Below are 24668 nucleotides of genomic sequence, written 5' to 3'. Positions count from 1 at the left end.
GATGAGGATGTGGACATGGGGGGATCTTCCAGGGGATGAGGGGGATGCTGGGCCAGAGCGGGCTGAGGGTTCCTGGGACATATTTGGGGCTTCCTTAGGACTTTGGGCACCCCATAGTCCCCATTCCTTGTCCCCATTCCCGCTCCTTCTCCCCAGTCTGGGTCCCCATTCCCGGTCTCCATTCCCTGTCCCTATTCCCGGTCGCTGTCCCCAATACAGGTCCCCATTCCCTGATCCCGTTCCTGATCCGCATTGCCGGTCCCCATTCCCTGTCCCCATTCCCGGTCCCTCTCCCCATTCCCGCTCCGCTCTCTCCGGACGCTCCAGCTGCCCGCCCGCCATGACGTCACCGAGCACACCTTCCGCTCCTCCCTCCCACCAATCCCAGCGCGCGATGACTCCCTGATTTGCATAACCACGCCCTCACCCCGCCTGTATTTTGGTGCTGGCGCTGCCCGGGCGGGACTCGGAGCGGAGGAGGAGCGGGAGGAAGAGGAGGGGGAGAAGGGGCGGGAGGAAGAGGAGGGACAAAGGAAGAGAAGGGAAAACGGAACAGGAACACCGGGAGAAAGAGGCGCCCCAAGACCACGCGGTTTCCCCGCTCGGGCCGCAGCTGCCCCAACCCCGCCGGCATCGCCCTCCGGAGGCCGCAGGTGAGCGGAGAGGGGGAGCTCGGCCCGACCCCATCGCGGGGGTCTCCGGGAGGGTTTTTGTGGGGCAGGGGAGGCAAATCGCATCGTGTCCTTGTCCCCATGGGGGCAAATCCCATCCTGTCCTTGTCCCCACAGGGGCAAATCCCATCGTGTCCTTGTCCTTGCTCCCCCTGAGCAGGAGCTGAGCATGGAGAGCAGCGAGGAGCTGGTGGCAGAGGCCGTTTGGAGCGGCTCCACGGCTCGGCAGGGAGAAGCCAACGGGGAGGAGAAGCCGCGGAGATCCCCGAGCAGGAGGGGCTGCAAAGGCAGAGCGCGGGGATCCGAGGGGGCAAGAGCCGGCCTGGGCCATGGAGGGGCTCAGAGATCCGAGCTGGGGCTCCATGAGCAGCTGCAGGGTGGGCAGGAGAAGCCCCACAAATGCTTGGAGCGTGGGAAGAGCTTCAGGTGGAGATCCTGCCTGATGCAGCATTGCAGAATCCACACCGGGGAGCGACCCTACGAGTGTGACCAATGCCGGAAGAGGTTTCGGAGCAGCTCTGAACTCGTGGGGCACCAGCGCTCACACACGGACGAGAGGCCCTTCGAGTGCCCCGATTGCGGGAAGCGCTTCAAAAGCGTATCCCACCTCAACAGGCACCAGCGAATCCACACAGGGGAGAGGCCCTACGAGTGTGATCAGTGCCAGAAGAGGTTCCTGAGCAGCACCAAGCTCCTCCGTCACCAGCTCATTCACACCGGGGAGAGGCCGTTCCACTGCCGTGAGTGCGGGCAGAGCTTCAAGCGCAACTCCCACCTCATAAGGCACCGGCGCATCCACATCGGGGAGAGGCCCTATGAGTGTCCCCAGTGTGCGAAGAGCTTCACCCAGAGCTCCCATCTGACTGTCCACCTCAGAAGCCACACCGGGGAGAGGCCCTACGAGTGTGATCAGTGCCAGAAGGGCTTTTACACCTCGTCTCAACGCCTCGTGCACCAGCGCATCCACACGGACGAGAGCCCCTTCCGCTGTCCCGATTGTGGGGTGGGATTCAAGCACAATTCAGCTCTGGTCACACACAGGAGGATCCACACCGGGGAGAAACCCTACATGTGTTCCCAGTGTGGGAAGAGCTTTTCTCGAATTTCCATATTGAGCAGACACCTACAGAGCCAGCACTGAAGGCAGCCCTGGGTGGGAAGAGCTCCACTGGCTTCTCCAGCTCCATCTCACACGGGAGGATCTGCTCTGGATGGTCCCCAGTGAGCCCAGGTGGGCAGAGCCCCTTGACTCCTGCTTGCAGCACACCTGGCTGGGGGCTCCACATCCTCCTGGCTCCTCGTGCCCTGTATTTCCTTTTTATTTCTCCTTGGTATTTTTATACACGTTTCTAAATCCGAGGTTAATAATAAAGACGTTGAGCCAAGATGAGGATGTGGACATGGGGGGATCTTCCAGGGGATGAGGGGGATGCTGAGTCCATGGAGTTGAGGGTTCCTGGGACATATTTGGGGGTTCCTCAGGGCTTCGGGCACCCCAGGCCCAGCAGCTCCATCTGGGGCAGCAGATCAAGGACCCCCTGCCCTGGCAGTGTCCCCACGTCCTCCCGTCCTGGTTCCTGCTGTCCCCTGCCCAGGATCCTGCTCTCATCCGAGTCCAGATCCCATTCCTGTCTCAATACTTGTCCCTGTCCCATATTCTCTATCCGGTTGCCATTCCCGTATTCCCTGTCCTGTTCCCATTTTCCTGTTCCAGTCCCCAATTCCCATTTCTCTATTTACTGTTTTGTTCTCCTTTTCCTATTCCAGTCCCTAATTCCTATTTCTCCATTCCCTGTCCCGTTCCCATTTTCTGATTCCTGATCCCAATCCCAGCCCCTCTCCTCTATTCCCAGTCCAGTATTCACACTCCTGTCACGGACATATTTTACTAAAGAATCCTTTCCTTAGGATCTTTTCCTCCTGAGGCGCTGAGAGACCTCAAGAATGAAAATTAAACACTAATGATCTGCTGCTGTGGAATGCGGCAATTTCGCCGTGATTGCTTTAATATAGTTATTTTTAATTACTGAACAATTAAAATTGGACTCTCTCAGGTCTCTGTTCACTCATCAGATTTTATCATAATAATTTTCTATTATTTTCTACCTTTCCGATGAAATCCTTGTGTTCTATAAATCTGGTATAATTTTAATATAGCAGTTTCTTGTAATATATCAATAATAAAGTAATAAATTAGCTTTATGACAAAAAAAGAAATCATGGAGTCGAAATTTTCATTTCTTCCGTCATCTTGGGACCCCTGAGACCACCACAGGATCCCTTTTCCGTTCCTGGTCCCCATTTCCATTCGCATTCCCGGTCCCCATTGCCGCTGCCGGTCCCTGGCGATTGCGTCACCGAGCAAAGCCCGCGCTCCTCCCCCCCACCAATCCCAGCGCGCGATCGCTCTCTGATTTGCATAACCACGCCCAGGCTCCCCGCCTGTATTTTGGTGCCGGCGCTGCCCGGGCCGGGCTCGGAGCGGAGGAGGAGCGGGAGGAAGAGGAGGGGGAGAAGGAGGAGGAGGAAGAGGAGGGACAAAGGAAGAGGAGGGAGAAAGGAATAGGAAGCGCGGGAAAAAGCGGCGCCGCAAGACCACGCGGTTCCCGCGCTCCGGCCGCAGCTGCCCCGGCCCCGCCGGCATCGCCCCCCGGAGGCCGCAGGTGAGCGGAGATGGGGAGCTCGGCCCGACCCCATCGCGGGGGTGTCCGGGAGGGTTTTTGTGGGGCAGGGGAGGCAAATCCCATCGTGTCCTTGTCCCCATGGGGGCAAATCCCATCGTGTCCTTGTCCTTGCTCCCCCCGAGCAGGAGCTGAGCATGGAGAGCAGCGAGGAGCTGGTGGCAGAGGCCGTTTGGAGCGGCTCCACGGCTCGGCAGGGAGAAGCCAACGGGGAGGAGAAGCCGCGGAGATCCCTGAGCAGGAGGGGCTGCAAAGGCAGAGCGCGGGGATCCGAGGGGGCAAGAGCCGGCCTGGGCCATGGAGGGGCTCAGAGATCCGAGCTGGGGCTCCATGAGCAGCTCCAGGATGCGGAGGAGAAGCCCCACAAGTGCTCCCAGTGTGGGAAGAGCTTCAAGCGGAGATGTGACCTGTTGCGGCATTGCAGAATCCACACGGGGGAACGACCCTACGAGTGTGATGTGTGCAAGAAGAGGTTCCTGAGCAGCTCCCATCTGCTCCGTCACCAGCGGATTCACACTGAGGAGCGGCCGTTCCGCTGTCCTGATTGTGGGAAGGGATTCAGGGAAAATTCCAATCTCACCACCCACCGGCGCATTCACAGTGGGGAGAGACCATATGAGTGTGATCAGTGCAAGAAGAGGTTTCAGAGCAGCGGTGAACTTCGCAAGCACCAGCGCATCCACACGGGGGAGAGGCCCTACGATTGTCCCCAGTGTGGCAAGAGCTTCACCCATAGCTCCAGCTTGACTTTCCACCTGAGGAGGCACACGGGGGAGAAGCCCTACGAGTGTGATGAATGCCATCAAAGGTTTTACACAAACTCCAGTCTTGTCAGTCACCAGCGCACTCACACCGTCGAGCGGCCATTTTGCTGTCCTGATTGTGGAAAGGGATTCAGGCAAAGGTCCAGCCTCGCCATCCACCAGCGAATCCACACTGGGGAGAGGCCGTACGAGTGTGACCAGTGCCAGAAGAGGTTTCGGAGCAGCGGTGATCTCGTGGGGCACCAGCGCTCACACACAGACGAGAGGCCCTTCCAGTGCCCCGACTGCGGGAAGAGCTTCAAAAGCGTCTCCAACCTCAACAGGCACCGGCGCATCCATTCCGGGGAGAGGCCCTACGAGTGCGGTCAGTGCCAGAAGAGGTTCCTGACCAGTTCCGAGCTCCTCAGCCACCAGCTCATTCACACCAAGGAGAAGCCGTTCCACTGCCGTGAGTGTGGGAAGGGATTCAGGCGCAACTTTGCTCTCATCGTCCACCGGCGCATCCACACCGGGGAGAGACCCCACGAGTGTCCCCAGTGTGGGAAGAGCTTCAGAGACAGGTCCCATCTGACTGTCCACCTGAGGAGCCACGCTGGGGAGAGGCCCTATGACTGTCCCCAGTGTGGGAAGAGTTTCACCCAGAGCTCCCATCTGACTGTCCACATCAGAAGCCACACCAGGGAGAGGCCCTACAAGTGTGATCAGTGCCAGAAGGGCTTTTACACCTCGTCTGATCTCCTCGTGCACCAGCGCATCCACACGGACGAGAGGCCCTTCCGCTGTCCCGAATGTGGGGTGGGATTCAAGCACAACTCAGCTCTGGTCAGACACAGGAGGATCCACACTGGGGAGAGACCCCACAAGTGTTCCCAGTGTGGGAAGAGATTTTCTCAAGTTTCCCACTTGACCAGACACCTGCAGAGCCAGCACTGAGGGCAGCCCTGGGTGGGCAGAGCTCCGTGCGCTGCTCCAGCTCCATCTCACACGGGAGGATCTGCTCTGGATGGTCCCCAGTGAGCCCAGGTGGGCAGAGCCTCCTTGACTCCTGCTTGCAGCACACCAGGCTGGGGGCTCCACATCCTCCTGGCTCCTCGTGGCCTGGTTTTTCTTTTTATTTGTCTTTGTTATTTTTATACACCTTTCTAACTCTGAGGGTCATAATAAAGACGTTGAACCAAGACGAGTATGGGGACATGGGGGGATCTTCCAGGGGATCAGGGGGATGCTGGGCCAGAGGGAGTTGAGGGTTCCTGGGACATATTTGGGGCTTCCTTAGGACTTTGTGCACCCCACGGTCCCCATTCCGGGTCTCCATTCCCATTCCCGCTCCTTCTCCCCAGTCTGGGTCCCCATTCCCTGCCTCCATTCCATGTCGTCATTCCAGATCGCTGTCCCCAATACTGGTCTCCATTTCCTGTTCCCATTTGTGGTCCGCATTGCCGGTCCCCATTCCCTGTCCCCAGTCGCGCTCCCTGTCCGCATTCCTGGTTCCATTCCCAGTCCCCATTCCTTGTCCTGATTGCCAGCAAAGCCCCATTCCCGGTCACCATTCCCTGTCCCGATTCCCGGTCTCCATTCCCGGGTTTCCCGGTCCCCATTCCCCGCCCTTGTTCCCATTCCCGGTCCTTTTCCCCAGTCTGGGTCCCTATTCCCGGTCCCCATTCCCTGTGCCGATTCCCGGTATCCATTCCCGCTCCGCTCTCTCCGGACGCTTCAGCCCCCGCCTCCCGCCATGACGTCGCCGGGCAAACCCCGCGCTCCTCCCGTCCACCAATCGCAGCGCGCGATCGCTCTTAGATTTGCATAACCACGCCCATTTAGGCCGGCCCCTCCCGCCGCCCGGCGCTGTTCGCTCCCAGCGCTCCCAGTAAGAGCGGCACCGGCAGGGAAAGCGCTCCCAGTTCCCTCCCAGCGCTCCCAGTAAGATCGGCACCGGCAGGGAAAGGGTTCCCAGTTCCCTCTCAGCGCTCCCAGTTCGCTCCCAGCGCTCCCAGTTCGCTCCCAGTTCGCTCCCAGCGCTCCCAGCGCTCCCAGTTCCCTCCCAGTATCGCTGCCAGTATTGCTCCCAGCGCTCCCAGTTCCCTCCCAGCGCTCCCAGTTCCCTCCTAGTATCGCTCCCAGTATCGTTCCCAGTGCAGAGAGGAGGGAGAGAAGGAGGAGCGGGAGGAAGAGGAGGGACTGAGGAGGAAGGAAAGGAGGAGCAGGAGCGCGAGAGGAGGAGGAAGAGGAGGAGGAGGGACACGGGAGGAGCAGGAGGAGGAAGAGGAGGGACAGAGGAAGAGGAGGAGCGGGAGGAAGAGCGGCCGCATCACCCCCGGAGCTCGCAGGTGAGCACGGATGGGGGAGCTCGGTATAACTGGGAGCGATACTGGGAGCGATACTGGGAGCGCTGATTTATTATTTTGTATTAGTTATTATTTATTATTTTTAGGGCTGATTTAGTATTTTATGATGTATGTTTCATTTAAATGTTTTATTTTATGATAAATATTATATTAAAAGAAAATTATATATTAAAATTATTATAATATATATTAGTTATAATATATTTTTATTTCATGATATATGTTATATTAAAATAAAAATAAATTTTCAGACTATATGTATTAATTAGAATTATAGTTTTTAATGATATACATTAAAAGATAATTATTTATTCAAACTATAGATATTAATAGAGATCTTAATTAAAATTATACTTATTATTTTATTATATATATTGTAAAAAGAGAAAATTATTTAATAAAACAACATATCTTATTTAAAAATATATTTGTTATTTTATGCTATATATTATATTAAAAGACAACCATATAGTAAAATATATACATTAAGATATTAATTAAATGCATTTATTATCTTTTTATATTTTACTTCATTTAAAGAGAATTATATATTGAAACTTATATATTAATTTAAATTATATTTTTAAGATATATATTGTATTTAAAGAAAATAATATATTAAAAGTTTATATATTAATATAGATATTAAGTAAAATTGTATATATAAAGATATATATTAAAAGAAAATTATACATTAAAACCATACCAAAAAAAGAAGAAAAGATTTCGTTAGAAGGCTCAAAAGAAAAAAACCCTGAAAGGAATGATAACAAAAGCTGCTGACCCTGAGAGAATCCGAGCCTGCTCCCCGTGATTGGCCATGCTTTAAAAACAAATTAAATATAAATTAAAAACACCCAGCGCGGCCCAATCCCGGCCGCGGCTGTTGCATTCCACAGCCGCAGATAATTCTTGTTTATCTTTTCCCCAGAGGCTCCTCAGCTGCTCAGGAGAGGGGAAAAAACCCTAAAAAAAGAGATTTTTCAGGAAATCTTGAGGAAGGCAGGGCCCCTTTTAACCCTCTGTGTGCTGGGGCAGCTGCCAGCATGGCCTGGGGGGGAAAAAAGGGGGGTGGGGGCAAATCCTGTCCTGGGATGGGGGAAAATCCCAAATGCCGTCCTGAATTGTGGGGCAAATCCCATCGTGTCCTTGTGGGGCAAATCACAAATCTCACCCTGAATTGTGGGGCAAATCCCATCCTGGGATGGGGGCAAATCCCAAATCCCACCCTGAATTGTGGGGCAAATCCCATCGTGTCCTTGTCCCTACGGGGGCAAATCCCATCGTGTCCTTGTCCTTGCTCCCCCCGAGCAGGAGCTGAGCATGGAGAGCAGCGAGGAGCTGGTGGCAGAGGCCGTTTGGAGCGGCTCCACGGCTCGGCAGGGAGAAGCCAACGGGGAGGAGAAGCCGCGGAGATCCCTGAGCAGGAGGGGCTGCAAAGGCAGAGCGCGGGGATCCGAGGGGGCAAGAGCCGGCCTGGGCCATGGAGGGGCTCAGAGATCCGAGCTGGGGCTCCATGAGCAGCTCCAGGGTGGGCAGGAGAAGCCCCACAAGTGCTCCGAGTGTGGGAAGAGCTTCAGGAGGAGATCCTGCCTGATTGTGCACCAGAGAATCCACACGGGATCTGAGGGGGAAAAACCAGCCCTGGACCAGGGTCAGAGCTCAGAGCTGGGGCTCCATGAGCAGCTCCAGGGTGGGCAGGAGAAGCCCCACAAGTGCTCCGAGTGTGGGAAGAGCTTCAAGCGGAGATGCGACCTGATACAGCATTGCAGAATCCACACGGGGGAACGACCCTACGAGTGTGATGTGTGCAAGAAGAGGTTCCTGAGCAGCTCCCATCTGCTCCATCACCAGCGGATTCACACCGGGGAGAGGCGCTACGAGTGTGGTCAGTGCCAGAAGAGGTTCCTGAGCAGCTCCCATCTCCTCCGTCACCAGCTCATTCACACCGAGGAGAGGCCGTTCCACTGCCGTGACTGCGGGCAGCGCTTCAGGCACAACTCCCACCTCATCGTCCACCGGCGCATCCACACCGGGGAGAGGCCACACGAGTGTGCCCAGTGTGGGAAGGGGTTCACAGAGAGCTCCACCCTGACTGTGCACCTGAGAACCCACACTGGGGAGAGGCCCTATAAGTGTCCCCAGTGTGGGAAGAGTTTCACCCACAGCTCCAGCCTGACTGTCCACCTCAGAAGCCACACAGGGGAGAGGCCCTACGAGTGTGATCAGTGCCAGAAGGGCTTTTACACCTCGTATGATCTCCTCGTGCACCAGCGCATCCACACGGACGAGAAGCCCTTCAACTGTCCTGATTGTGGGCAGGGATTCAAGAAGAAGTCAACCCTCGTCAAACACAGGAGGATCCACAGCGGAGAGAGACCCTACAAATGTTCCCAGTGTGGGAAGAGGTTCATAGACAGCTCCAGCCTGACTGTCCACCGGATGATCCACACTGGGGAGAGGCCCTACGAGTGTGATCAGTGCCAGAAGGGCTTTTACACCTCGTCTGATCTCCTCAAGCACCAGCGCATCCACACGGACGAGAGGCCCTTCCGCTGTCCCGAATGTGGGGTGGGATTCAAGCGCAACTCAAATCTGGTCACACACAGGAGGATCCACACTGGGGAGAGACCCCACAAGTGTCCCCAGTGTGGGGAGGGATTCACCTCGAGCTCCAACCTGACTGTCCACCTGAGGAGCCACACCGGGGAGAGGCCCTATGAGTGTCCCCAGTGTGGGAAGAGCTTCACCCAGAGCTGCAATCTGACTGTCCACCTCAGAAGCCACACCGGGGAGAGGCCGTACGAGTGTGGGGAATGTGGGAAGAGTTTCATGATCAAGCACACCCTGATTGTCCACCTGAGGAGCCACACAGGGGAACGACCCTACGGGTGTGACCAGTGCAAGAAGAGGTTTCGGAGCAGCGGTGATCTCGTGGTGCACCAGCGCTCACACACAGACGAGAGGCCCTTCCCGTGCCCCGACTGCGGGAAGAGCTTCAAAAGCGTCTCCACCCTCAACCAGCACCGGCGCATCCACACCGGGGAGAGGCCCTACAGGTGTGGTCAGTGCCAGAAGAGGTTCCTGACCAGTTCCGAGCTCCTCAGCCACCAGCGCATTCACACCGAGGAGAGGCCGTTCCACTGCCCTGAGTGTGGGAAGGGATTCAGACGCAACTCTGCCCTCATCGTCCACCGGCGCATCCACACCGGGGAGAGACCACATGAGTGTCCCCAGTGTGGGAAGAGCTTCAGAGACAGATCCAACCTGACTGTGCACCTGAGGAGCCACAGGGGGGAGAGGCCCTATGAGTGTGATCAGTGCAAGAAGAGGTTTCATGCTACATCCCATCTCCTCAAGCACCAGCGCATCCACACGGACGAGAGGCCCTTCCGCTGTCGTGATTGTGGGATGGGATTTAAGCAGAACTCAGATCTGGTCACACACAGGAGGATCCACACCGGGGAGAGACCCCACAAGTGTCCCCAGTGTGGGAAGAGCTTTTCTCGATTTTCCCACTTGACCAGACACCAGAAGAGCCTGCACTGAGGGCAGCCCTGGGTGGGCAGAGCTCCGTGCGCTGCTCCAGCTCCATCTCACACGGGAGGATCTGCTCTGGATGGTGCCCAGTGAGCCCAGGTGGGCAGAGCCCCCTTGACTCCGCCTTGCAGTACACCTGGCTGGGGGCTCCACATCCTCCTGGCTCCTCGTGGCCTGGATTTCCTTTTTATTTCTCTTTGGTATTTTTATACAGCTTTCTAAATCCGAGGTTAATAATAAAGACGTTGAACCAAGATGAGGATGTGCACATGGGGGGATCTTCCAGGGGATGAGGGGGATGCTGGGCCAGAGGGAGTTGAGGGTTCCTGGGATAGATTTGGGGGTTCCTCAGGGCTTGAGGCACCCCAGGCCCAGCAGCTCCATCTGGGGCAGCAGATCAAGGACCCCCTGCCCTGGCAGTGTCCCCACGTCCTCCCGTCCTGGTTCCTGCTGTCCCCTGCCCAGGATCCTGCTCTCATCCGAGTCCAGATCCCATTCCTGTCTCAATACTTGTCCCTGTCCCATATTGTCTGTCTGGTTGCCATTCCCGTATTTCCTGTCCCGTTCCCATTTTCTGATTCCTGATCACAATCCCAGCCCCTCTCCTCTATTCCCAGTCCAGTATTCACACTCCTGTCACTGGCACATTTTATTAAAACATCCTTTTCTTGGGATATTTTCCTCCTTAGAAGCTGAGAGGGCTCAGAAATTAAAATATAAACACTAATTATCTGCTGCTGTGGAATGCAGCAATTTTGCCTTGATTGGTTTCATGTGGTTGTTTTTAATTAATGACCACTTAAAATTTGGCTCTCTCAGACTCTCTATTCACTTACAAGATGTCATCATAATAATTTCCTAATATTTTCTAGCTTTCCGATGAAATCCTTGTGTTCTGTAAATCTGGTATAACTTTAATACAGAAGTTTCTTGTAATATATCATATCAATAATAAAGTAATAAATTAGCTTTCTGAAAAAAAAATCATGGAGTCGAAATTTTCATTTCTTCCGTCATCTTGGGACCCCTGAGACCACCACAGGGTCCCTTTTCCGTTCCTGGTCCGCATTTCCATTCGCATTCCCGGTCCCCATTGCCGCTGCCGGTCCTTGGCGATTGCGTCACCGAGCAAAGCCCGCGCTCCTCCCTCCCACCAATCCCAGCGCGCGATCGCTCCCGGATTTGCATAACCACGCCCTCGCTCCCCGCCTGCTTTTGGGTGCCGGTGCTTCCCGGGCCGGACTCGGAGCGGAGAAGGAGCGGGAGGAAGAGGAGGAGGAGGAGGAAGAGGAGGGACAAAGGAAGAGGAGGGACAAAGGCAAAGGAAGCGCGGGAGGAAGAGGCGCCCCAACATCACGCGGTTCCCCCGCTCCGGCCGCAGCTGCCCCGGCCCCGCCGGCATCGCCCCCCGGAGGCCGCAGGTGAGCGGAGAGGGGGAGCTCGGCCCGACCCCATCGCGGGGGTGTCCGGGAGGGTTTTTGTGGGGCAGGGGAGGCAAATCCCATCGTGTCCTTGTCCCCACGGGGGCGAATCCCATCGTGTCCTTGTCCCCACGGGGGCAAATCCCATCGTGTCCTTGTCCCCACGGGGGCAAATCCCATCGTGTCCTTGTCCTTGCTCCCCCCGAGCAGGAGCTGAGCATGGAGAGCAGCGAGGAGCTGGTGGCAGAGGCCGTTTGGAGCGGCTCCACGGCTCGGCAGGGAGAAGCCAACGGGGAGGAGAAGCCGCGGAGATCCCTGAGCAGGAGGGGCTGCAAAGGCAGAGCGCGGGGATCCGAGGGGGCAAGAGCCGGCCTGGGCCATGGAGGGGCTCAGAGATCCGAGCTGGGGATCCATGAGCAGCTCCAGGATGGGGAGAAGACGCCCCACAAGTGTTTGGAATGTGGGAAGAGCTTTATGTTCAGATCGAAACTGATCGAGCATTGCAGAATCCACGCGGGCGAGAGGCCCTACAAGTGTGGGGTGTGTGGGAAGAACTTCATGCTGAGTTCCGACCTGGTTGCCCACCTGAGGAGCCATACTGGCGAGAAGCCATACAAATGTGATCAGTGCAAGAAGAGGTTCCTGCGGAGCTGCCATCTCCTAAAGCACCAGCGCATTCACAGTGAGCAGAAGTCGATCCGCTGCCCTGATTGTCGGAAGAGTTTCAAGCACAACTCTGCCCTCATCTTCCACCGGCACATCCACACCGGGGAGAGGCCCTACAAGTGTGATCAGTGCCAGAAGAGGTTTCAGAGCAGCTCCCGGCTCCTCAGTCACCAGCGCATTCACACCAAGGAGCGGCCGTTCCACTGTCCTGATTGTGGGAAGGGATTCAAGCACGACTCCGCCCTTGTCATCCACCGGCTCATTCACACCGGGGAGAGGCCCTATGCGTGTGATTGCTGCAAAAAGAAGTTTTACAGAATGTCCAATCTCCACAAGCACCAGCGCATGCACACGGACGAGAGGCCCTTCCAATGCCCCGACTGCAAGAAGGGATTCAAGCGCAGCTGTGCCCTGATCATCCACCGGCGCATACACACGGGGGAGAGGCCCTACAAGTGTGATCAGTGCCAGAAGAGGTTTCAGAGCAGCTCCCAGCTCCTCAGACACAAGCGCATTCACACTGAGGACAGGCCGTTCCACTGCCTTCATTGTGGGAAGGGATTCAAGCACAAGTCTACCCTTGTCATCCACCGGCGCATCCACACCGGGGAGAGACCGTACCAGTGTCCCCAGTGTGGGAGGTGCTTCACCACAAGCAGCAGCATGACCAGACATCTACAGAGCCAGCAGTGAGGGCAGCCCTGGGTGGCCAGAGCTCCGTGCGCTGCTCCAGCTCCATCTCACACGGAAGGATCTGCTCTGGATGGTGCCCAGTGAGCCCAGGTGGGCAGAGCCCCCTTGATCCATGTTTGGAGCACACCTGGCTGAAGGCCCCACATCCTCCTGGCTCCCCCTGGATCTCTCTTGTGGAGAGCAGATTTGTCTACTTCGGACCCAGAACAATCTTGGTTTTTGATCTTGTGGTAGTTTAAGCAACACTAAATTGCCTTGGATGTCTTCTCCACCATCAATCCCCATGGGAGGATCTGCTCTGGATGGTCCCCAGTGAGCCCAGCTGGACAGAGCCCCCTTCATCCCTATTGAGAAGACACCTGGCTGGGGGCTCCACATCCTCCTGGCTCCCCGTGGTCACCTGAACTCATCCACACTACAAGATCAGAAATCCATTATGGAGAGCACGTTTGTCAACCTTCTGACCTCAGAAAAATTTTTTTCATAATTTTTTCCGTCATTTTTTACAACTTATGGTGGCCTTCAGCAACACTAGATAGGTTTGGATGTCTTCTCCACCATGGGAGGACCTGCTCTGGATGGTCCCCAGTGAGCCCAGGTCGCAGTATTAAGGACGTTGAACTGAACCAAGGATGGGCATGAGGGGGATGCTGGATCCATGGAGCTGAGGGTTCCTGGGACAGATTTGGGGGTTCCTCAGGGCTTTGGGCACCCCAGGCCCAGCAGCTCCATCTGGGGCAGCAGATCAAGGACCCCCTGCCCTGGCAGTGTCCCCACGTCCTCCCGTCCTGGTTCCTGCTGTCCCCTGTGCAGGATCCTGCTCTCATCCGAGTCCAAATCCCATTCCTGTCTCAATTCTTGTCCCTGTCCCATATTCTCTATCTGGTTGCCATTTCTCTATTTCCTGTTTTGTTCTCCTTTTCCTATTCCAGTCCCCAATTCCCATTTCTCTATTCCTCCCCCCCTTCCAATTTCTCAATCCTGATCCCAATCCCAGCCCCTCTCCTGTATTCCCAGTCCAGTATTCACACTCCTGTCACTGGCACATTTTATTAAAAAATCCTTTCCTTGGGATATTTTCCTCCTGAGAAGCTGAGAGGCCTCAGAAATTAAAATATAAACACTAATTATCTGCTGCTGTGGAATGCAGCATTTTCGCCTTGATTGGTCTAATGGGGCTGTTTTTAATTACTGACCTATGAAAATTTGGCTCTCTCAGACTCTCTGGTCACTCACAAGATTTTATTATCATTCCTTTGTATTCCTTTCAAGCTGTAATATGACATCGTTTTCTCTATTCTTTTACTAGAGTTTTAAAATAGCATTTTTTTTGATATAATATATCGAATAATACAATAGTAAATGAGCTTTCTTAAAATAAAAAAATGGAGTCAAAATTTTAATCTCTTCCCTCATCCTTGTAGCCCAGAGAACACAACAGGGTCCCTTTTCCTTTCCCGGTCCCTGTCCCCATTCCCAATCCCCGTCCCAGCCATGACGTCACCGCGCAAAGCCCGCGCTCCTCCCGCCCACCAATCCCAGCGCGCGATCGCTCCTGGATTTGCATAACCACGCCCTCGCTCCCCGCCGGTTTTTGGGCGCCGGCGCTGCCCGGGTCGGAGTCGGAGCGGAGGAGGAGCGGGAGGAAGAGGAGGGGGAGAAGGAGGAGGAGGAAGAGGAGGAACAAAGGAAGAGGAGGGACAAAGGAAGAGAAAGGACAACGGAAAAGTAGGAGTGGGAGGAAGAGGAGGGACAAAGGAAGAAGGGGGGCAAAGGAAGAAGAAAAGCGGAACGAAGAGGAGGGACAAAGGAAGAGGAGAGACAACGGAAGAGGAACACCGGGAGGAAGAGGCGCCCCAACCCCAAGCGGTTCCGCGCTCCGGCCGCAGCTGCCCCCGCCCCGCCGGGATCGCCCCCCGGAGGCCGCAGGTGAGCGGAGAGGGGGAGCTCGGCCCGACCCCATCGCGGGCGTCTCCAGGAGGGATTTGTGGGGCAGGGGAGGCAAATCGCATCGTGTCCTTGTCCCCACGGGTGCAAATCCCATCGTGTCCTTGTCCGTGCTCCCCCCGAGCAGGAGCTGAGCATGGAGAGCAGCGAGGAGCTGGTGGCAGAGGCCGTTTGGAGCGGCTCCACGGCTCGGCAGGGAGAAGCCAACGGGGAGGAGAAGCCGCGGAGATCCCTGAGCAGGAGGGGCTGCAAAGGCAGAGCGCGGGGATCCGAGGGGGCAAGAGCCAGCCTGGGCCATGGAGGGGCTCAGAGATCCGAGCTGGGGCTCCATGAGAAGCTGCAGGGTGGGCAGGAGAAGCCCCAAAAGTGCTCCGAGTGTGGGAAGAGCTTCAAGTGGAGATGCGACCTGATGCAGCATTGAAGAATCCACACAGGGGAACGACCCTACGAGTGTGGGGAATGCGGGAAGACCTACATGTCCAAGTGCCACCTGATTTACCACCAGAGGAGCCACACGGGGGAACGACCCTACCAGTGTGAACAGTGCCAGAAGAGGTTTCGGAGCAGCGGTGATCTCGTGGTGCACCAGCGCTCACACACAGACGAGAGGCCCTTCCAGTGCCCCGACTGTGGGAAGAGCTTCAAAAGCGTCTCCGACCTCAACAGGCACCGGATGATCCACACTGGGGAGAGGCCCTACGAGTGTGGTCAGTGCCAGAAGAGGTTCCTGAGCATCTCCCATCTGCGCCGTCACCAGCTCATCCACACCGAGGAGAAGCCGTTCCACTGCCGTGAGTGCGGGCAGAGCTTCAGGCGCAACTCCAACCTCATCGTCCACCGGCGCATCCACACCGGGGAGAGATCCCACAAGTGTCCCCAGTGTGGGAAGAGTTTCACCCTGAGCTGCAATCTGACTGTCCACCTCAGAAGCCACACCGGGGAGAGGCCCTACGAGTGTGATCAGTGCAAGAAGGGCTTTTACACCTCGTCTGAACTCCTCGTGCACCAGCGCATCCACACGGACGAGAGGCCCTTCCGCTGTCCTGATTGTGGGGTGGGATTCAAGCGCAACTCAACTCTGGTCACACACAGGAGGATCCACACTAGGGAGAGACCCCACAAGTGTCCCCAGTGTGGGAAGAGCTTTTCTCGATTTTCCCACTTGACCAGACACCAGAAGAGCCTGCACTGAGGGCAGTCCTGGGTGGGAAGAGCTCCGTGCGCTGTTCCAGCTCCATCTCACACGGGAGGATCTGCTCTGGATGGTCCCCAGTGAGCCCAGGTGGGCAGAGCCCCCTTGACTCCTCCTTGCAGCACACCTGGCTGGGGGCTCCACATCCTCCTGGCTCCTCGTGGCCTGTATTTCCTTTTTATTTCTCCTTGTTATTTTTATACACCTTTCTAAATCCGAGGTTAACAATAAAGACGTTGAACCAAGATGAGTATGTGGACATGGGGGGATCTTCCAGGGGATGAGGGGGATGCTGGGCCAGAGGGAGTTGAGGGTTCCTGGGAGAGATTTGGGGCTTCCTTAGGACTTTGGAAACCCCACGGTCCCCATTCCCTGTTCCCATTCCCATTCCCGCTCCTTATTCCCAATCTGGGTCTTTAATACTAGTCCCCATTCCCGGTCCCCATTCCCGGCCCCTGTCCTCAATAATTGTCCACATTCCTTGGCCCCATGCCCTGTTCCGATTTCCTGTCCCCATTCCCGTTCCCCATTCCCTGTCCCCAATCCCGCTCCGTGTCCGCATTCCTGGTTCCTTTCCCATTCCCAGTCTCCATTCCTTGAGCCGATTCCCGGTCCCCATTCCCGGTCCCTGTTCCCAGTCCCGGTCCCCATTCCCGCTCCGCTCTCTCCGTACTCTCCAGCTGCACCCCTCGCCATGACGTCACCGAGCACAGCCCGCGCTCCTCCCCCCCACCAATCCCAGCGCGCGATCGCTCAGGGATTTGCATAACCACGCCCTCGCTCCCCGCCTGCTTTTGGGTGCCGGCGCTGCCCGGGCCGAACTCGAGCGGAGGAGGAGCGGGAGGAAGAGGAGGGGGGGAAAGAAGTAGCAGGAAGAGAAGGGACAAAGGAAAAGGAGGGACAAAGGAAGAGGAGGGACAACGGAACAGGAACACCTGGAGGAAGAGGCGCCCCAACACCACGCGGTTTCCCCGCTCGGGCCGCAGCTGCCCTGGCCCCGCCGGCATCGCCCCCCGGAGCCAGCAGGTGAGCGGAGAGGGGAAGCTCGGTCCGACCCCATCGCGGGGGTCTCCGGGAGGGTTCTCTGTGGGGCAGGGGTGGCATATCGCATCGTGTCCTTGTCCCCATGGGGGCAAATCCCATCGTGTCCTTGTCCCCATGGGGGCAAATCGCATCGTGTCCTTGTCCCCACGGGGACAAATCCCATCGTGTCCTTGTCCTTGCTCCCCCCGAGCAGGAGCTGAGCATGGAGAGCAGCGAGGAGCTGGTGGCAGAGGCCGTTTGGAGCGGCTCCACGGCTCGGCAGGGAGAAGCCAACGGGGAGGAGAAGCCGCGGAGATCCCTGAGCAGGAGGGGCTGCAAAGGCAGAGCGCGGGGATCCGTGGGGGCAAGAGCCAGCCTGGGCCATGGAGGGGCTCAGAGATCCGAGCTGGGGCTCCATGAGCAGCTCCAGGGTGGGCAGGAGAAGGCTCACAAGTGCTCCGAGTGTGGGAAGAGCTTCAGGTGGAGATCCTGGCTGATGAAACATTGCAGGATCCACACCAGGGAGCGACCCTACAAGTGTGATAAGTGCCAGAAGAGGTTTCGAAGCAGTTCTGATCTCGTACAGCACCAGCGCTCACACACAGATGAGAGGCCCTTCCAGTGTCCCGACTGCGGGAAGGGCTTCAAAAGCGTCTCCCACCTCAACAGGCACCGGCGCATCCACACCGGGGAGAGGCCCTACGAGTGTGGTCAGTGCCAGATGAGGTTACTGAGCAGCTCCCATCTCCTCCGTCACCAGCTCATTCACACCGTGGAGAGGCCGTTCCACTGCCGTGAGTGTGGGAAGGGATTCAGACAGAACTCCAACCTCATCGTCCACCGGCGCATCCACACCGGGGAGAGACCCCACGAGTGTCCCCAGTGTGGGAAGAGTTTCACCAAGAGCTCCCACCTGACTGTCCACCTAAGAAGCCACACTGGCGAGAGGCCCTATGAGTGTGATCAGTGCCAGAAGGGCTTTTACACCTCGTCTGAACTCCTCAGTCACCAGCGCATCCACACGGACGAGAGGCCCTTCCGCTGTCCCGAATGTGGGGTGGGATTCAAGCGCAACTCAGCTCTGGTCACACACAGGAGGATCCACACCGGGGAGAGACCCCACAAGTGTTCCCAGTGTGGGAAGAGCTTTTATCGAATTTCCCGCTTGAGCAGACACCTACAGAGCCAGCACTGAGGGCAGCCATGGGTGGGAAGAGCTCCGTGTGCTGCTCCACCTCCATCTCAGACGGGAGGATCTGCTCTGGATCGTGCCCAGTGAGCCCAGGTGGGCAGGGCCCCTTGACTCCTGCTTGCAGCACACCTGGCTGGGGGCTCCACATCCTCCTGGCTCCTCGTGGGCTGGATATTCTTTTTTTCTCTCCTTGTCATTTTTATACACATTTTTTAATCCGATGTTAATAATAAAGACAGCTAAGCAAGATGAGGATGTGGAAATGGGGGGATCTTCCAGGGGATGAGGGGGATGCTGGGACAGAGGGAGTTCAGGATTCCTGGGACTGATTTGGGGTTTCCTTAGGACTTTGGGAACCCCACGGTCCCCATTCCCTGTCCCCATTACCATTCCGGCTTCTTATCCCCAGTCTGGGTCCCCATTCCCTGCCTCAATTCCCGGTCCCCATTCCAGCTCCGCTCTCTGCGGACGCTCCAGTTCCTGCCCCCGCCATGACGTCACTGAGGAAATCCCGCGCTCCTCCCTCCCACCAATGCCTGCGCGCGTTCGCTCTCTCATTTCCATAACCACGCCCTCGCTCTCCGCCCGTATTTTGGTGCTGGCGGTGCACGGGCGGGGAAAGAAGGAGGAGGAGGAAGAGGAGGGACAAAGGAAGAGGAGGGACAAAGGAATAGGAAGCGCGGGAAGAAGACGCGCCCCAACACCACGCGGTTCCCCCGCTCCGGCCGCAGCTGCCCCGGCCCCGCCGGGATCGCCCCCCGGAGCCCGCAGGTGAGCGGAGAGGGGGAGCTCGGCCCGACCCCATCGCGGGGGTCTCCGGGAGGGTTTTTTGTGGCAGGGGAGGCAAATCCCATCGTGTCCTTGTCCCCACGGGGGCAAATCCCATCGTGTCCTTCTCCTCATGCGGGCAAATCCCATCGTGTCCTTGTCCTTGCTCCCCCCGGGCAGGAGCTGAGCATGGAGAGCAGCGAGGAGCTGGTGGCAGAGGCCGTTTGGAGCGGCTCCACGGCTCGGCAGGGAGAAACCAACGGGGAGGAGAAGCCGCGGAGATCCCTGAGCAGGAGGGGCTGCAAAGGCAGAGCGCGGGGATCCGAGGGGGAAAGAGCCAGCCTGGGCCATGGAGGGGCTGAGACATCCGAGCTGGGTCTCCATGAGCAGCTCCGGGGTGGGCAGGAGAAGCCCCACAGGTGCTCGGAGTGTGGGAAGTGCTTCAAGAGTAGATCCAACCTGACTGTCCACCTGAGGAGCCACACGGGGGGAACGACCCTACGAGTGTGATCAGTGCCAGAACAGCTTTTACACCTCATCTGATCTCCTCGTTCACCAGCGCATCCACACGGACGAGAGGCCCTTCCGCTGTCCCGAATGTGGGGTGGGATTCAAGCACAACTCAACTCTGGTCAGACACAGGAGGATCCACACCGGGGAGAGACCCTACAAGTGTCCCCAGTGTGGGAAGAGATTTTCTCAAGTTTCCATCTTGAGCAGACACCAGAAGAGCCAGCACTGCGGGCAGCCCTGGGTGGGAAGAGCTCCGTGCGCTGCTCCAGCTCCATCTCACACGGGAGGATCTGCTCTGGATGGTGCCCAGTGAGCCCAGGTGGGCAGAGCCTCCTTTACTCCTGCTTGCAGCACACCTGGCTGGGGGCTCCACATCCTCCTGGCTCCTCGTGGCCTGGTTTTTCTTTTTATTTGTCTTTGTTATTTTTATCCACCTTTCTAACTCTGAGGGTAATAATAAAGACGTTGAACCAAGACGAGTATGGGGACATGGGGGGATCTTCCAGGGGATCAGGGGGATGCTGGGCCAGAGGGAGTTGAGGGTTCCTGGGACATATTTGGGGCTTCCTTAGGACTTTGTGCACCCCACGGTCCCCTTTCCGGGTCCCCATTCCCATTCCCGCTCCTTCTCCCCAGTCTGGGTCCCCATTCCCTGCCTCCATTCCATGTCGTCATTCCAGATCGCTGTCCCCAATACTGGTCTCCATTTCCTGTTCCCATTTGCGGTCCGCATTGCCGGTCCCCATTCCCTGTCCCCAGTCCCGCTCCCTGTCCGCATTCCTGGTTCCATTCCCAGTCCCCATTCCTTGTCCTGATTGCCAAACAAAGCCCCATTCCCGGTCACCATTCCCTGTCCCGATTCCCGGTCTCCATTCCCGGGTTTCCCGGTCCCCATTCCCCGCCCTTGTTCCCATTCCCGGTCCTTTTCCCCAGTCTGGGTCCCTATTCCCGGTCCCCATTCCCTGTCCCGATTCCCGGTCTCCATTCCCGCTCCGCTCTCTCCGGACGCTTCAGCCCCCGCCTCCCGCCATGACGTCGCCGGGTAAATCCCGCGCTCCTCCCGTCCACCAATCGCAGCGCGCGATCGCACCGGGATTTGCATAACCACGCCCATTTAGGCCGGCCCCGCCCGCCGCCCGGCGCTGTTCGCTCCCAGAAAGAGCGCCACCGGCAGGGAAAGCGCTCCCAGTTCCCTCCCAGCGCTCCCAGTAAGATCGGCACCGGCAGGGAAAGGGTTCCCAGTTCCCTCTCAGCGCTCCCAGTTCCCTCCCAGCGCTCCCAGTATCGCTCCCAGCGCTCCCAGTTCCTCCCAGCGCTCCCAGTTCGCTCCCAGTTCGCTCCCAGCGCTCCCAGCGCTCCCAGTTCCCTCCCAGTATCGCTGCCAGTATTGCTCCCACCGCTCCCAGTTCCCTCTCAGCGCTCCCAGTATCGCTCCCAGTATCGCTCCCAGTGCAGAGAGGAGGGCGAGAAGGAGGAGCGGGAGGAAGAGGAGGGACTGAGGAGGAAGGAAAGGAGGAGCAGGAGCGCGACAGGAGGAGGAAGAGGAGGAGGAGGGACACGGGAGGAGCAGGAGGAGGAAGAGGAGGAGCGGGAGGAAGAGCGGCCGCATCACCCCCGGAGCCCGCAGGTGAGCGCGGATGGGGGAGCTCGGTCTTACTGGGAGCGCTGGGAGCGCTGGGAGCGGTACTGGGAGCGCTGGGAGGGAACTGGGAGCGCTGATTTATTATTTTGTATTTGTTATTATTTATTATTTTATAGGGCTGATTTAGTATTTTATGATGTATATTACATTAAAATGTTTTATTTCATGATAAATATTATATTAAAAGAAAATTCTATATTAAAACTCTCTCTATTGTAATATATATTAACTTAAAATATATTTTTAATGATATATATTATATAAAAATAAAAATAAATTTAAAGATTATACATATTAATAGGAATTATAGTTGTTATTTTATGATATATATTAAAATATAATTATTTATTAAAACTATAGATATTAATAGAGATCTTAATTAAAATTATATTTATTATTTTAATATATATATTCTAATAAGAGAAAATATTTTAATAAAACAATATATCTTACTTAAAAATATATTTGTTATTTTATGCTATATATTATATTAAAAGACAACCATATACTAAAAATATATACAATTATATATTAATGAAAATGTATTTATTATCTTTTTATATTCTATTATATTTAAAGAGAATTGTATATTGAAACTATCTAAACTAATACATTAATTGAAATTATATTTTTAAAATGTATATTGTATTTAAAGAAAATAATATATTATAACTGTATGTATTAATATAGATATTTATTAAAATTGTATATATAGAGATATATTTTATATGAAAAGAAAATTTTACATTAAAACCGTACTAAAAATAGAAGAAAAGATTTCTCTAGAAGATTTAAAAGGAAAGAATCCTTAAAGGAATGATAACAAAAGCTGCTGACCCTGAGAGAATCTGAGTCCGCTCCCCGTGATTTGCCATGAATTAAAAACAAATTTAAAACAAATTAAAAACACCCAGAGCGGCCCAATCCCGGCGGCGCCTGTTGCATTCCACAGCCGCAGATAATTCTTGTTTATCTTTTCCTCAGAGGCTCCTCAGCTGCTCAGGAGAGGGGAAAAAACCCTAAAGAAAGAGATTTTTCAGGAAATCTTGAGGAAGGCAGGGCCCCTTTTAACCCTCTGTGTGCAGGGGCAGCTGCCAGCCCGGCCTGGGGGGGAAAAAGGGGGGTGGGGGCAAATCCTGTCCAGGGATGGGGGCAAATCTGAAATGCCGTCCTGAATTGTGGGGCAAATCCCATCGTGTCCTTGTGGGGCAAATCACAAATCCCACCCTGAATTGTGGGGCAAATCCCTTCCTGAACTTGTGGGATAAATCCCATCCTGAATAGTGGGGCAAATCCCAAATCCCAAATCTCATCCTCAGCTGTGGGGCAAATCCCATCGTGTCCTTGTCCCCACGGGGGCAAATCCCATCGTGTCCTTGTCCCCACGGGGGCAAATCCCATCGTGTCCTTGTCCTTGCTCCCCCCGAGCAGGAGCTGAGCATGGAGAGCAGCGAGGAGCTGGTGGCAGAGGCCGTTTGGAGCGGCTCCACGGCTCGGCAGGGAGAAGCCAACGGGGAGGAGAAGCCGCGGAGATCCCTGAGCAGGAGGGGCTGCAAAGGCGGAGCGCGGGGATCCGAGGGGGCAAGAGCCAGCGTGGGCCATGGAGGGGCTCAGAGATCCGAGCTGGGGCTCCATGAGCAGCTCCAGGGTCGGGAGGAGAAGCCCCACAAGTGCTCCGAGTGTGGGAGCAGCTTCAGGAGGAGATCCAACCTGAATGCCCACCTGAGGAGGCACACGGGGGAGAAGCCCTACGAGTGTGATGAATGCCATCAGAGGTTTTACGCCAATTCCCATCTCGTCCGTCACCAGCGCATTCACACCGACGAGCGGCCATTTTGCTGTCCTGATTGTGGAAAGGGATTCCGGCAAAGGTCCGACCTCGTCATCCACCAGCGAATCCACACTGGGGAGAGGCCCTATGAGTGTGGGGAGTGTGGGAGGAGCTTCAGAGAGAGCTCCAGCCTGACTGTCCACCTGAGGAGCCACACCGGGGAGAGGCCCTACGAGTGTGATCAGTGCCAGAAGAGGTTCCTGACCAGCTCCGAGCTCCTCCGTCACCAGCTCATTCACACCGAGGAGAAGCCGTTCCACTGCCGTGAGTGTGGGAGGGGATTCAGGGACAACTCTGCCCTCATCAGGCACCGGTGCATCCACACTGGGGAGCGGCCCTACGAGTGTCCCCAATGTGGGAAGGGCTTCAGAGAGAGCTCCAGCCTGACTGTGCACCTGAGGAGCCACACTGGGGAGAGGCCCTATGAGTGTGATCAGTGCCAGATGAGGTTCCTGAGCAGCTCCCATCTCCGCAGTCACCAGCTCATTCACACCGAGGTGAGGCCGTTCCACTGCCGTGAGTGCGGGCAGGGTTTCAGACGCAACTCCAACCTCATCACCCACCGGCGCATCCACACTGGGGACAGAACCCACGAATGTCCCCAGTGTGGGAAGGGATTCAGAGAGACCTCCCACCTGACTGTGCACCTGAGGAGCCACACCGGGGAGAGGCCCTACGAGTGTGATCAGTGCCAGAAGAGCTTTTACACCTCGTCTGTTCTCCTCAAGCACCAGCGCATCCACACGGACGAGAGGCCCTTCCGCTGTCCCGATTGTGGGGTGGGATTCAAGCACAACTCACATCTGGTCACACACAGGAGGATCCACACCGGGGAGAGACCCTATGAGTGTCCCCAGTGTGGGAAGAGCTTCACCCAGAGCTCCAACCTGACTGTCCACCTGAGGAGCCACACCGGGGAGAGGCCCTACGAGTGTGATCAGTGCCAGAAGAGCTTTTACACCTCGTCTGTTCTCCTCAAGCACCAGCGCATCCACACGGACGAGAGGCCCTTCCGCTGTCCCGATTGTGGGGTGGGATTCAAGCACAACTCAACTCTGGTCAGACACAGGAGGGTCCACACTGGGGATAGACCCCACGACTGTCCCCAGTGTGGGAAGAGCTTCTCTAAAACCTCTGCCTTCACCAGACACCTACAGAGCCAGCACTGAGGGCAGCCCTGATTGGGCAGAGCTCCGTGCGCTGCTGCAGCTCCATGTCACTCAGGAGGATCTGCTCTGGATGGTGCCCAGTGAGCCCAGGTGGGCAGAACCCCCTTGACTCCTGCTTGCAGCACACCTGGCTGGGGACTCCACATCCTCCTGGCTCCTCGTGGCCTGGATTTCCTTTTGATTTCTCTTTGTTTTTTTTATACACCTTTCTAAATCCGAGGTGAAGAATAAAGATGTTGAACGAATACCAGGATGTGGACTTGGGGGAGATCTTCCAGGGGATGAGGGGGATGCTGGGCCAGGGGGAGTTGAGTGTTCCTGGGACAGATTTGGGGCTTCCTTAGGACCTAGGGAACCCCATGGTCCCCATTCCCTGTCCCCATTCCCGGTCCTTATCCCCAGTCTGGGTTCCTATTCCCTGCCTCCATTCCTTGTCCCCATTCGTGGTCCCTGTCCCAAATACTGGTCCCCATTCCCTGTTCCCATTCCTGGTCTGAATTCCCGTTCCCCATTCCCTGTCCCCAATCACGCTCCCTGTCCGCATTTCCGGTTCCATTACCAGTCCCCATTCCTTGTCCCGATTCCTGGTCCATGTCTCCATTCCCGGTCA

At 56.0% G+C, this 24668-nt stretch overlaps 1 protein-coding gene across 1 annotated transcript in view; it reads left to right on the top strand.

Moving 5' to 3' along the window:
• The window catches only part of LOC128949835 (uncharacterized), a 55876-nt gene that overhangs the window by 26118 nt on the left and 5090 nt on the right, over positions 1 to 24668 (top strand). Inside the window, 13 exon segments of the mRNA XM_054294694.1 lie at positions 1100 to 1740; positions 3718 to 5010; positions 8121 to 9301; positions 9554 to 9734; positions 9885 to 9994; positions 11926 to 12060; positions 12145 to 12777; positions 15152 to 15913; positions 16601 to 16946; positions 17362 to 18068; positions 19323 to 19389; positions 19391 to 19606; positions 22673 to 23973. Coding sequence (XP_054150669.1) covers positions 1100 to 1740; positions 3718 to 5010; positions 8121 to 9301; positions 9554 to 9734; positions 9885 to 9994; positions 11926 to 12060; positions 12145 to 12777; positions 15152 to 15913; positions 16601 to 16946; positions 17362 to 18068; positions 19323 to 19389; positions 19391 to 19606; positions 22673 to 23973 — 7573 coding nt within the window.

The sequence above is a fragment of the Melozone crissalis genome, unplaced genomic scaffold (assembly GCF_028551555.1).
Source record: "Melozone crissalis strain CALT ecotype California unplaced genomic scaffold, PUWL_Pcris_2 ptg000313l_1, whole genome shotgun sequence".
Lineage (NCBI taxonomy): Eukaryota > Metazoa > Chordata > Aves > Passeriformes > Passerellidae > Melozone > Melozone crissalis.
The sequence above is the reverse complement of the archived record's forward strand: the minus strand, read 5'-3'. Positions and strand labels throughout refer to the sequence as shown.